Here is a 13,980-nt window from a genome sequence, read left to right as displayed (position 1 = left end):
AGAATGGTTTCCCATGCTCCTGGGGGCACTGGCACAAGTTTCAGGGGGCTGTTCCTGTCGCTGCTTGTAGGGTGACCAGATGGAATTCCTCCAGATGTTATTTGCATCCAGAGCCTCAGATTGTGATGAAAATGAAAATTGTGCACAGACACAGTTGGTACCTCTTTAAGTCATTTCTTAGCTGGTGCCTGCCTTAGTTGTGGTAGACAGAGCTGTTGAAAGAGCCTTTAATGCCAGTGTAAACTGTACCTATCTGGGGCAACGTTCTAACAATGCAGTTCTAGTGTACTTTTGAAATGGCCATTAAAGATTACCATCAACAGCTTGTCCTCTCTTGTTTCTTAGCACTGTGCCTCACAGGTAGACGTTGTTGGCAATCAGCAGCCAGAATGACTGAAGAGATTGCACAGCAACACCTTGCCCGGGTTTGACTGGAAGACTGAAAAAGAACCACCTGTAGGCACCTAGCGTGTACAAGATACCTCCTTTGGTTCAGTTTGTTAATTGGGTGAATCAATTACATGTCACTGTGATGCAATTACAGCTGGCACCCTTACCAATACAAGCTGAGGAAGGGATAGTGGCAGCTTTTGCACTCGAGCTGTTTAATGAAAATTAGTTTATTTCAGACATATACATCTCTTAAAACGGTGAGTATCAGAATCAAAATGCCTGAAACACAGGGCCACAAACAGACCAGGGGCTTCTAGGCTGACAGTATTGCAAGCTGAAGTTGGTAGCTATGTCAGCGTGCATAGGCTGCAAAAAGAACAGATATTGGTTTATTCCATGCTGAAAAGAGACACAATAAGAGATAAGATCACTTTATTGGCCATATACAATTTCTCGCATTAGGAATTTGTCTTTTCGCAGACCCCAGCTTGCTCTCCATGAGACACACAGACGGGGAGAGAAACTTAAGCCACAGAGCCACTGCTCCGCCAAAGTTCCCTCTAAGCCAGGCACACGGGTTATGAAATCAGCACACCTAGGAAATTGAACTGCACACAAAAAATTGAATTCCCCCACAATATGATAATAATAAAACAAACACAGCCGTCCATTGAAAAATGCTAAATTGACCACATGAGACTGGCTGCAAGAGGCCAGGCTTGGCTGTGTGCATTATTATTGCTACTCGATCATCGATATCTATGCTCTCGTCATCTCGTCTCTTTGACTGGGACCGTTGAGTCGCTGTCCTGGTCTTTTGGATCTTGGACTATATTAACAAAAAATAATTTCGGGTTTACATTTTTACATACACTCCATTTAGTGCGCACAAGTTTTTGTCACTGGGGGGAAAAATGTGCACAACTTGAAATTTTTGCACACACAGGCCATTACAAATTAGAGGGAACACTGCGCAATATTTTGGATGTGGAGCCTTCTTCAGGAGCCACAGCCAAAACAATGTCTCTCTTTTCTTTCCGGCATGGAATAAACCTTTATCTGTGCCTTTGCAGTATTGTAAGCAGTGTTGTTAGCGCAGATTCATTTATTAATTTATTACATCACATATTGCCTTCTCGATTGATTTCTGTCCCCAGTTAAAGGCAATATATCTCTACATCTGTCCGGACTGCCACTCTGAGTCACCAACAAGGCAGCGCATTCCTGCTCGGAGACTGGGGAAATGCAGGCTGGGAGATTGCACAGGCATGCAATTGACGTGATCTGCCAAGCCAGGAGAGAGGATCACAAGACCCGGGCTGCTGTGAGCAGGACAGGCCATTCACGTCGGACCTTCAGCCAGTATTAGTGCTGAACGGTACAAAATCCTTTCTGAGCGCAAAGCCTGCTGCTGCAGATCGGCAGGGAAATTAAACACTGGATAGATGTGTCTCTTTGAATTCTGACTTACTGTCCTTCTCCGCAGAAGAGGACAGCGGCCTGCACAGGCAGGGCAGCTGCAGCTGGGCTGGGTGTCACTGCAAGGCTGGCTATGATGTAGCAAGAGGCCCCTCTTTTAGTAGGGTAGGGTTACGAGCTGCAGTGGGATGGAGATCATTGCTGGCGCCAAAGTCTTTTCAGTGCTTTCACCTCAGTACTGGAAATACACTTAATGCACAGTCTTCTGACGATGCCAAGGTAGAGCCTCACATGTAGCATTAAAAGGTGATATGATGTTACCATTTCATGGACATAAAATATTTTTTACATCACTGTTACCCATGATGAAGTAAGAATTAAACTGTTTTAATCGATTAACTCAGTGAATTCTTATCCGTACGCAGCTTGGAGTTTTCGATGCGCATTGGTTTGTTAGGGAAAGGAAACGTTATAAAAAGCCAATTGGAGTAGTAACTGGAGGAGAGCAAATTCTCGATAAGAAAGAGTACATTTGATTTATTAAATAAACATCATGTGGAAGTTCTTATTTACAAAATAGGGTGGATATATGCTAAACAAGATGCAGCTAATGCTCCTAAAGGAGCTCATAAATGAAAAGGCATTCGAAAAACAGCATATTGTCACTTGTCATGTCAAGTATTGACTTGCGCTGATTTTGGTTTAGTTTTACATTTAATTGATTGAGGTGAAACTATGTCATTTCGACTGTCCTTTCTGTCTGAAGGTTTTAGCGGAAATTAACAACGTCCACAGGTTGCAGTCAAGCAACTTCTTGTTAGTTAATTAAGTACAGAGCTGGGCTGGAATGAAAACCAGTGGGTCTGGGGGTCCTCAGCACCAAGGCCTAGGAATCACTGTCCTGGGGGGGGGGGGTGGTCTAGCTATTTGAGTCTTGGGCCAGTATAACTGGCACTACCAAGTGAAAACCCATGAAGGTCAAGGACACAGACATGTAAACAGATGGCTGTATACGCAAAATACGTCAATATTTATATATGTACTGTAAGTGTATGTGTACACATGCATTTCGTACAAGAGCTGTGCATACACTGTTAATTAATTCCTAGAAAATGTTAAATGCTTACACGTTTATACATGTAGTGATGGCTGCTCTGACATGCTACGCATTCTATAGGTTTAAAGGCTGCATCTTGACTCTCGTTTTGCCCGTGTGGATCTTAATGAGGCCGCCGTGTGGAACAGTCGTCAAGGACTTGTAACAAGGATGTTCGTGGGGTTCAAATCCAATCAGTGAAACACTACAGTTTGTCCACTTGGGCAAAAGAATGTAGTGAGTCAGCATACTGTGTGTATAGAAAGCCCCCTGCTAAAACACATCAATTCTAACCTCACACGGTATTCTCTTTCCACACCATGAGTATAATCTATTACAATCTGTACTGGACAAGTTGCGACCAGTCCCGACAGACAGAGTGAAGCTGGTAGCACTCAGCAGACTCCTGAAGAATGGAGTTTTCAGAGCAGCATAACAGAATATGACACTTTTTATTAACTAGAAGAGAACTAGTGAGCAGCAAGCCAGATTTAGCAACCGCAGCACTCAAGGCAGTGGGACAATGGGAAAGTATAAAATGACCCATTAATTGTTTTCTGAAGTCAAATGTTTCTCTGTTTGTACACTAATTATTTTCATGTAAAAAGCAATTTGGTTTTTGTTGGCAAGCCATTCTAGGACACTTATACTTCATCAAATGGTGCTTTTCAAGAAAACTATGACTATAAAACAACACTATGTATATATCGAACACTGGCCTGTTTCTCTTTGTGACACAGACCACAGATAAGTAAACAGACACTTGATGTGAAGCATACAAAAGCTATCTGTAGGATTATTAAATATTATTAATGTGAGAGATTCCCTTATCTAAAGCGACCCTGGTTTGCATCCATTTACCTTGCTTATTTTCCTGAAGTAATCGTAGTGAGGGCCTTGTTCTTAGGATACAATAGCAGTGATCCAGCTGCCATCTGAACCCACAATATTCTGGCCTTCAATGGAGAGCCCTGCCTGGGGGTAAAAGCTGCAGCATGTATACAAACACATACTCGCGCTCTGCAGCACTGAAACGGCTGAGTCACCCACAATGCCGTTCTCAAGCTGTCAGACTGCATGACCCTTTGTCCTCGGGGCTTGACCGCCCCTGGCCGGACCAGTGGAGGGTCTGGGCTGGCTATTGAAGTCTGGGCTGGCCTCTGTGCTTCAGTGACCCGAGGGACAGCTCAGCAGTGGACCGAAGGAGAGGAACACATGCTCGGAAGCTGGGAGTGATGGGAAGGAGACCTCACGCCCTCAGGGGCACTGCCTGGGAGAGTGAAGTAGCACGTTGGAACAGGTCCTGGGGACACCTTCATCCGGAGGAAGACTGCTGATGAAGATGATCTATACAGAAGATATTGCATACATGGCCGCATGTCTTTTTCTTTAGAGGATTTTATTGAAGTTTCATGCTCTGTCTAAGCACCGCCCATGGGCATTCCACTGAGGCACTGCTCCCTCTAGTGGTATCTTCCTGCGTCTATTACAGCACCTTCTCAGAACAGTAAATGCATTTATCACTGCAGAAGGAAGCGAGCATCAGTAAACCGAGATAATTATTTTTAAAAACATAGATTTGACAAATCAGCTATATTCAAGCTTTTAGGACAGACACAGTTCCTCAGAAAACCCCCCCAACAAAATCTTTCGCCTGAAAGACAAAAAAAACCCAATAGACTACTGCCGCGATTGTGTAGAGTACGAATACGTTCTTACCATTTTGGAAAAGAGCACCTAGGAAGTGGTTCTGCTACCTGTCTACACGTGACATGTTTGTTTTCTTAGTTCTGTGGGGGGGGGGGGTCACAGACGGTGACGTCACCTTCCCGCAGCTGTCAGGTCTGTGGCATCAGGGAGTCTGCGCAGTGAGCTGCCTCCCTCAAGTTTCTCTGCCCAGCTACACAGGGTTCTTTTGTGACGTTGTTTGACTGATGTTTGTCTTCCCCAATCAATCTACGAGATCGAATTCAAAAACCACGCCAAGGAGCGTATTTGAGCCAATCACATACTATATCGAGAAAGTAAGGCGGGACATCAGTGCCAGCAAGGTACTATGTTTTCATTATAGTTTCGGCTCGGTGGCGTAATTGACTCAGTTTGTTTGGAGTCATCGGGAGAAAGTTGTGTGTGCCGGTGTTGAAACAGCAGACCTTAATGAGTCCGTAAAAGGAGATCTCTTTTCTTCCGCTCAGGCCCAGAATTCCCCTTTTAGGAAAAAAAAAAAACCGCCATAAAAACCATTCGTCTTTTGATAAAAGACAGATTGAAGTGCGGTAATGGAGGATAAGAAGGAGGAGGGGGAGTCGGAGATCCAGGAGCACGGCCCCGAGCACTGGTTCTCGAAATGGGAGCGGCAGTGCTTGGCCGAGGCCGAACAGGAGGAGCCCAGCGAAGAGGAGGCCGACCAGAGCCAGCAGAAGCTGTGGCATCTCTTCCAGAACTCCGCCACGGCGGTCGCTCAGCTCTACAAAGGTCCGGGTACACGCCGGCGTAGATACCGCTTGAGAGAACTTGGTGCATCTTTTATTTATTCCCTTTGCCAGTTAAAAACCCAGATCAGGCGGGGTGAGATGGCCGGCAAACAAAACACGAAAAAAAAAAAACGAGACCAGAAAAAACAATGCGCTTCACGGCACGAAGACCATTTTTGGTCTTGGTTATTTTATTGGAGGGAGGGACGGAGCGGGGTGGGGGGAGAAAAGGAAAGAATTGGGGATGTGATTGGGGAAGGTTTTCGGGCAGAGCTACAGCCCTCGATAACTGAGCTCAACAAAATGGCGAAGGAAAACGTTAAAAAAAATCTGTAGTTTGGGCTGTCGGGGCACAAGCACGAAACACCAGCTCGCCGATCCGTGTTCCTGCACGTTTTTTTTGTTGTAAATCTCCGTGTTTCGCGTCTGCCAGCGGCAGATACATAATTGGGAGTCGGGTTAGCTGAAGGGCTGCCCAGTGTTTGTATGCAGAGACCAAAGAGGAACAAAATGGCGAAGTCCTGGGAGGAGTTGTCTGAGTAAAAATAACTCGGGCCTTTAGTTGTGTAGAATTAGTTCTTCGTTGGCCTTTAGGCAATTGGAAACAGGCTCTCTAGGCAGATGTTGAATCCTTAACGGGCTGCCGTTTCATAATTTTGTTTCTCGGGACCAAAATACTGTTCACCGAAACTACGGACGCGAAACAAAATGGCGAAGGCAAGGGGCATCTGTAAATCTTTTTAAAATATATTTACCCAGTGTTTTCGAGGAACAGTCGTGGGACTGTACCATTTCGTTTTTTTAAAAAAAAAGTCCCAACAGTGGAATAAACGCTAACGGTCACAGTGCATCTGTGTCAAGTCGATCAAAACAAAATGGCGCAGACAGGGGAAGACTGGCGAAACATTCCGATTGCCAAAAAGTGTGTTATAGACGACAAAGTTTATTCAAGTTGTCCAAACAAAGCCTTTAGCACGATGGCTTTCTTTCCAAAAATAAAGATCGAGGTGCGAGAGAGGGACACGGTAAACAAGTGGATTTGCGAAAAACGTTGCTCAAAATGGCGAAATCCTAACATGGCTGTTTGATGGTTCTGGCAATCGTTTGAGTTGGTTGCACTTTACATTTTTAACTCCTTTTTTTTCCTGATCTCCCCCCCCCCCTTACAGACCGAGTGTGTCAGCAACAGGGACTGTCGCTTTGGGTACCTTTTCAAAACGCTGCGACAGCTGTCACCAATTTATACAAAGGTAAATTTCGGCCTCTTCCGCCGACGGGGCGGCTGGTGCTGTTTCACACGCGTTTCTCCATTTGTCTAGTTTATGGAACCAGAAATAAAAAGATAATCGAGTTTGTTAACTTTTTAAAAAAAAAAACAACCAAATTGATGGTGTAAACCGAAATCCCACAAGTCTCTGACTCTCCGGAGCATTTGCAAGGACTGGTTTAAGCGTAGCTAGACAGACTGTTCTCTACTTAAGACTCGTTTTCTAATTGTTTTTTTTTTAATCTTGAAACGCTATTGTAGAGCAAAGGCAGCGCCTTATGTTGCATTGAGGGATTCTTCTTGGACGACATGAATTCTTGGGTGGGGAGGGGGAAAGGAATTTAAGTGCCAATATTCATATTTTCCCAGTTTTATCAGTGTGCACCTTTTAAAATAAAGTTTGTGATTAATCCTTCTAATATCCCTCAACGTAGGTATGGCTAAAAAAGGTGAACGTTTCTCAAAAGCCATCCCCCATTCTGCCTGGTTACATCCCCCTGTTATGGTTTGTACAGTAATTTTAGTTACACTAAACCAATTCTGAAATCCACCATTTTTAAAAATTTAAGCAGACACTGCTGGGCTGTATTGCTTGTTAAAATGGAGGAGTCGGATCCCTTATGTGAGGCCTGGATGATTCATGCATTACATACTCAGAACCTTGTCTACAGTGGCGCTGTATCATATAGTCCAGCTCGCCATGCTGTCTGTGAGCCAGTTTTGCATTCAATAAAAGTTCATTTCTGTGTATTTTTCTTGGAATACTCATCATAATAGTACTCATAATACTTTTGTGTCCACAAAAAATGTGGAGTTACACAATCATCAGGTGTCATATTGGACTCTTTATAATCCTCATCTATTTTTACTGCTCTAGTCTTGGCTTTGGAAAAGTTAGTCAAATATTCATGGTGTACATCTCATAGCAGCCACCCCCCTGTACAATATCTGAGACGGTTGTGGGAGAACAATGGATGTTAGTGTTAATTCTGATGTGGCTGGTATTGAGATCAAGTTTTTGATTATTTGGAGAAGAAATAAAAAAAAAATCTCCCAACTTCATTTATTTTGTTCTTCTTTCCAGAAAGCATGGAAGCACATCAAAGAAGCTATGACCTAGGAATTCAGATTGGCTATCAGCGCCGCAATAAGGATGTATTGGCCTGGGTTAAAAAGCGAAGGAGAACGATACGCAGGGAGGACTTGATAAGTTTCCTGTGTGGGAAAGCTCCACCACCAAGGACTTCTAGAGCTCCACCAAGACTGACTGTAGTGTCCCCGAATCGGGCACCTTCAACAGAAACTAGCTCATCTGCAGAGACTGACTTGCAGCCCTTCCGAGAAGCCATAGCTCTGCACGGTAAATCTGCGTCCTCTTCAGGTTCTGCAAGTAAACATGTGAAGGAGGGGGAAAAATGGTCACTTGCAGGCTTCTGATAACTATTTTTAAAATGAAAGGTTGGAGATTTCCAGAGCTTTAATATTAGGGGATGCGTTGCATGGATAGACTGGGGGTTTTCTCCCGGGCAAATTTCCATGTAAATTGGGCTTACATGGCTTTACAGATGTGGAGCCGGAAAACTAGTACCCCAAAATGTAACCTTAATTGACACAAAAATATGGGCACAATATGTGTGAAGTTAACAACAATCACTGACCTTCCTTGAGGCACCATTAGCCTGTAGGATTATCATTTGTTCAGTGACCTGTGAAGATCTAAATAGATTATTTGCTTAGGAAGCACAGACATAAGTATTGCAATGAAATGGGAGTTGATAAGAGGGAAAGTTAAGGCAGATATTGATGTTTAAAGTACATTGTTTTGATTGCTGCAGAGGTAGAACTGCAGGCGTCAGTCCAGTTGCGTTGTTCACTGTGCATAATTAATGTCAAGAAAACCTGTGAAGCCTGGTGAGGCTGCAGGGTTTACCCAGTAAGAGACGAGCAGGGAGCAGGGCATGAGAGAAGGGATTTTTTTTTTTTACTTCTGCAGACCTTTGATTTGGTCTTTGCTGCAGTAGCCCTCAACCTTAGTGTTGTAAAACAAGCCCAGCTGTAGAAAAGTTCAAGGGAAGGTGGAGGCACTCCTCTGTTTAACTAAAACCCGTACAGCTGGTTACATTTTCCCTTCCAAGTAGAAGAGATTCATGTCTGGTGGTCACCTGTTGAATGTGGGAGAGGAAACGAAATACTATTCTAAAATACAGCTGTAAAACAGATTTGAAGAGTCAAGTTTGGCGTTGTTAGAAGAATTTGTTTTTACAGAATTGGTGTTTTTCCATGAAACTGGTTTGCATTTGCATTCGTGAAAAAGATCTGGGAAGTGAACTTGTAGCTTTAACGTGTTGCACTTTCTGGAGTTGTTAGACGTCACAGTGGGCTCATTGATGTCCTGACGGATGAGTGCTGCTGGGTCAGCTGTGGAGAGGAGTGCCTTTGTGAGGGCTGTTGTGAAACTAGTGGAAATGCCTCGAAGCCACTCGAGCTCAGCTGTTTCCTGCGCTTGTCTGGGCGTGCAGTTTCCTCCACAGGGGTTTAGGCTGGGGTTGTGACCTCTGGCAAGTGTGGGAGAAAGCGGGAGAGCAGCGAGTTGGAGTTTGTTTCTGAACAAGGGCAGGTTGAAGGTTACACCTGTTTTAAATCGCACGTAGTGAACTGGGTTTAAGTGATGGAAGAAACATTGGTGTTGCAATATGTAGATTGGTATGCAGTGTTATTGTGCTTGGAGATGTAAGATGTAATTCATCAAGGAGAGGCTTCGTTCCTGTGATAAAACATGCTACAGATGGGAGTAAAGAGTGATGTTGTGATGTGTTAAACCTTGTAACAGGGCTTATTCTTTACAGTGTTAGATTTTAAGTACCAAATTAGGCAAGTGTGGATTTCCATAGAAAACTTCAGCATGTATTATGGGGTGGCCATTACAGAACCTCTTTGACTAACCTGCAAATAGAACAAAATCTGTTGAGGTTTGTCAGTAACCTTACAGTACAGAATCTGTAAAGCTACTGCACAGACGAATGGGATCCAGATGGAACAGTCATACACTGGTTTGGCAGACCAATTTTCAGTGGTCCTGTACCCTTGAATTCCTAAACTGACACGTCTTTCGCGTAGAAGAATTCTTCGTCTTGTACCTGAGAAAACGACACAACGGTCCTCTATTTGTCTTTCAGGTCTCAGTGGAGCAATGGCAAGCATAAGTGTCCGTTCAAGTACTCCTGGGTCCCCAACTCACGTCAGTGGTGGCTCCAACCCGAGCCGTAGGAGAAATGGACTTCACGATGTGGACTTGAACACTTTCATATCGGAAGAAATGGCACTCCACTTAGACAATGGTGGCACTAGGAAGCGGACCTCAGCCCAGTGTGGCGATGTCATCACAGACTCCCCAACCCATAAACGCAATCGAATGATCTGAGCAGAGCTCTCATTAAATGCACCGTGCTGCTTAATAAAAAAAAAGCCACTTAATCCTCAACACTTTTTTTTTCTTGAAAGGAAACAAGAGGGCCATCAAAACTTTTTCATTTTTTTCAAAGATGAGTGAATTCAATAATGATTGCCATAAGCTGTCCTGCTGCGGTAGATATCTGTAATAATGGTTTTCTCCAGTCAAAGGACATCTGTTTGTAAGGTCTTAGCAAGATCAGCATAGGTGAACGTTTCCAAGTTTTAAGGCTGAAGTGACCTTACTTGTATCCACTTGAATGAAAGGGTATGATATCTGATGTTACTTTGGTTATAAGCTTGTTCTTTATTTTCTGCTGTGTTGAGTATTTGCTTCAACAGTATTGCCAGTTTATGACTGAATGTCCTTTCCAGCATGGCATTTTGTCAGATCTGCAACCTTCCATTTTGTTTTCTTTTTCCTAGCAGCATAATACTTCGCTGCAGTTTGCAGACTAAGACGTGGACTTTTTTGGTTCCTGTTCTGTCCGAAGCAGCTGCTAGCTCTGGTGATTGTGTGGAATTGTAAAGAGGTGCTATGATGGTCATGCAGTTGATACATAGTACATTGCAGTACAATAATCTTTATTGGATTCACTTGTGTTTTTAGTGCTCCAAAGTAACTTACCAGATGTTTTCCCTCATAAGTAATCTCTTAGAATACTTAACTTTTTGTCTGTAGTCTGTTAAGAATATATAATGTATATACTTAACATTTAGGTGCTGGTATGATACATGTGGTACATATTGTAAAAAGTGCAAACCATTCAATAGTTATTAATGTATAATGATTCTTGCATTAAAGAAACCAAGCTTTTAACTTTGGGTGGCTTCAGATATCCTTTAAACTTGGTCTAAAATGTCCTATCATTGATCTTGCATAGTATCTGCAGATTTAACTTTGAGAGTTGTGAAGGGATATCGAACATATTACTCCAATTAATAGTTTCTCATCCTGAATATATCTGGGAAAGTGATTGTAAATATTGCAGCTTTAGAATTTTATCCCTTTTTCCAATTAGAAGATCTTAACCACAATATCTTGGAGGAAAAGGCTTTTTGAAGTTTTGCTAATTAACATTTTGTTTGAGCATTTTAAATCTTGTGAAACGGAAGGTAGAATTATTAGGAGTTACTGACTGGGAGGAAGGTCACAAGGGATGTTTTATAACTACGCCTTTGCCATAAACAGTTTATAAAGTTCCCTGGTTTCTGCAACTGAGTAGCCTATATGTAAGGGTTTGCATTTTGTCTTCAGCACCTCCCTGTACATTCTTTAGGCATGATTATTAATTGGCAATTAATACTCCTGTATTGAAGGACTTCAGTGGAGCACTAACTTGGATCAGTGACATACTGCATACCGTTAATTCCAGCAAACACTTGCTTCTTTGCAGCAGACAAAGCTGTATGTGGCGTGACTACAGAGCTGCGTTCTCACAGTGGCTGGGGCAGCAAGCCATAGTTGGATGGCTTCATGAGTGTTGCCTTTCTTAATGGGATTTCCATGTTTTTACTGTGGGCTTGGGGGAAATTAAGATGTTAGTTAACATTTGAAAATCACAACGAATTGTTGCAATGTAAATGTTTTCTTCAACTTACATAAATGTATGAATTTAAGTTATTAAAAATAGAAGGTTTTTTAATTATGCAAAGTAAACCTTATATCATTTTAAGTATTCACTCTGTATCTTCTTATTTTTAAAACAGATTTTCACCTGTATTCTAATGGCGTTTCCTGTTTTCAGCAGAAGTCAAGCTACCGATAAACTAGGAATTTATTTCATTATTCTGGATGAATATTTAACTAAGTCTTTTTTTTATGGCATTAGTTTTTGTTCAGCACACCAGTTTACTGTTCACTTTGACTTAATTCAGTGAGGGAGCAAGTTTTTGTAGAAAATACTTCCTACAACTTAGTGTTACTATTCTGTTAATGGGGTTTTTGCATGGTTAAGAGAATTAGGTTTTTACTTTTTGTTTTACAACTGACAAGTTAGAATTTCCTTTAATTGTGTAGTGTCTCTGAAATGATGTAAGAATCATCACTGCTAGTTAAAACCTCATGTAAGAAGTCAGGTTTTGCAGTCAGGTCTTAAGGGCTAGCTATTTGTTACAGGTTTGCTTCAGCACTTTATATAGAGGGTGATGAACTTCCTTTTTAGCCACTCAGATTCAATCTTCCATCTGATCCTTCAGCGCCTCAGTGTTGTGTGGTTTGAATAATGCTGTTAAACTCCTGGTTTATTTTTGGCTATGAATGAATCCTATATCTTTAAAAGAAAATTTGGTTTTCTGATGTAAGTCTAAAAACTTAAAATTGTCTTGATGTAAGGAAGTAAAACCTTTTCATTAATCCTTAAGCTTTTGATTGAAAGAATAAAATAAATGAACCCATTTTTGTTCAGCTGTTATGGTATTTGCAATACACCGCAACACTGAGGAAGTGTATATAAAGGACTTCACCAGCTGTGAAACTTGTTGAATCCTGAGTCGTTTAGTAGCAATGCATCCACAGCTTCTGCATGGCTTTCTCTCTTAAATCACTGACTTCAGTACATGTCACTCCTGGGTTTACATTGAACACTGCTGAAAGCTGAGCTGTGCTGTGGTCAGTAATCAGATGAAGGACCCTGTTGTGTGTAGTCTTGATATTTAATATGGTTTCACCCTGTACACAGTCTCCACAGTTTCAGCCCTGTGCATTCCATCAGCTATAAAGCCCTGGCAAGCATTAAAAATCTGCTGGAGTTATAACAATCCAGAGAGTAATGAGAAGAATTTTGGACAGCCTACAGAGCCGTTGTCCTGTACCTAGTGACGAGAATGGCTACTGTTTTTAGGTAAAAGCAGACAAGGCACCGATTCCAATTACATTGAGTGGTTTGGGGACACAATTTGATGGACTTGTGTAACATAGCTGAGTGAGGAGCAAGTTTGCTCACTGCAGATGTGAGTTTACTGAAGTACTGCACAATACCAATCCATGAAGTAATCGCTAAGCAGTTGGCGAAAGAGGAAGGCAGAGATTAAGTTGACCGGAGCATCACCACCCTGTATCTGATCCGAGACCTAAGGAAAACCCTCTGGACTAGAATGACCAAACCAGAGCCCACTGTGATGATGGGACTCTGGTGTGGAAGGTACTGTCCCTTTGATCAGCTATTGAATGATGGAATCAGTTCAATTTTGATGACTTCTAATTAATCATTAAAGGTCATTAAAATAATCCATGGCACTGTATTGAGGGCAGGGGTGTTAATCATTGCATTATTCATTTATGTGATTTCTCTCTTCTGTACCTGATCTGCTGTGCAGCAGGGCAGTATTTCAGAGCCCTGGTATTTACATTAAGTGCTTTGGGAACCTTTAAGGAGATAAACTGGACGAACCGAAGGAATTAGAGGATAATATCAGACTTTGTCGTGGATCAGGTTATTATAAACTGGAGGTCGTGGGGGTGACGGCGGCACTGCTCTGGACAGAAACCACACCCACGTCTCATGATGGTAAAAAATTATTTTCGTGGCAATAATTTATCAGTTGACAAATATGGTAAACATCACATTTTACACATTCTTAAACAATGGATCTTTCTAGCAACACTGGTTATTGTTCTGAGCAGCTGAGATTAGTCCCACAGATGAGATAAATTAGCTATTATTATTAGCTAATAATAATAATCGCACACTGCAGGGTTCTACATGATGGGGACACCTGATAGCTCACATTTATAGTCAGTCCAAAACAGTCACTGATGGGGCTGGTCTTTATGGTGAAGGTGGATTATGCTTACAGCGCAGCATTGTCTATCCGTCACTTTCGAATTGCCCTCAATCGCATTTATACACTGCTGGTTCCTTGTGTGGATTGGCTTGATT

General features: G+C 42.3%; 1 protein-coding gene and 1 long non-coding RNA gene across 2 annotated transcripts; one reads left to right on the top strand and one right to left on the bottom strand.

Annotated features, from left to right (window-relative positions):
* Nucleotides 1-3,341: 3,341 nt before the first annotated feature.
* On the bottom strand, nucleotides 3,342-4,844 carry LOC107079038 (uncharacterized). The gene is made up of 2 exons (XR_001480022.2): nucleotides 4,628-4,844; nucleotides 3,342-4,255 (listed from the first exon to the last, which is right to left on the bottom strand). It is a non-coding gene; the product is annotated as an uncharacterized lncRNA (long non-coding RNA).
* A 128-nt stretch (nucleotides 4,845-4,972) lies between these two features.
* On the top strand, nucleotides 4,973-12,496 carry hapstr1a (HUWE1 associated protein modifying stress responses a). The gene is made up of 4 exons (XM_006637157.3): nucleotides 4,973-5,383; nucleotides 6,552-6,632; nucleotides 7,734-8,009; nucleotides 9,826-12,496. Exons 1-4 carry the CDS (start codon nucleotides 5,188-5,190, stop codon nucleotides 10,068-10,070), a joined length of 798 nt encoding a protein of 265 aa, XP_006637220.1. The 5' UTR covers nucleotides 4,973-5,187; the 3' UTR covers nucleotides 10,071-12,496.
* Nucleotides 12,497-13,980: the final 1,484 nt, after the last annotated feature.

Source organism: Lepisosteus oculatus, chromosome 19 (genome assembly GCF_040954835.1).
Source record: "Lepisosteus oculatus isolate fLepOcu1 chromosome 19, fLepOcu1.hap2, whole genome shotgun sequence".
Classification (NCBI taxonomy): domain Eukaryota; kingdom Metazoa; phylum Chordata; class Actinopteri; order Semionotiformes; family Lepisosteidae; genus Lepisosteus; species Lepisosteus oculatus.
The sequence above is the reverse complement of the archived record's forward strand: the minus strand, read 5'-3'. Positions and strand labels throughout refer to the sequence as shown.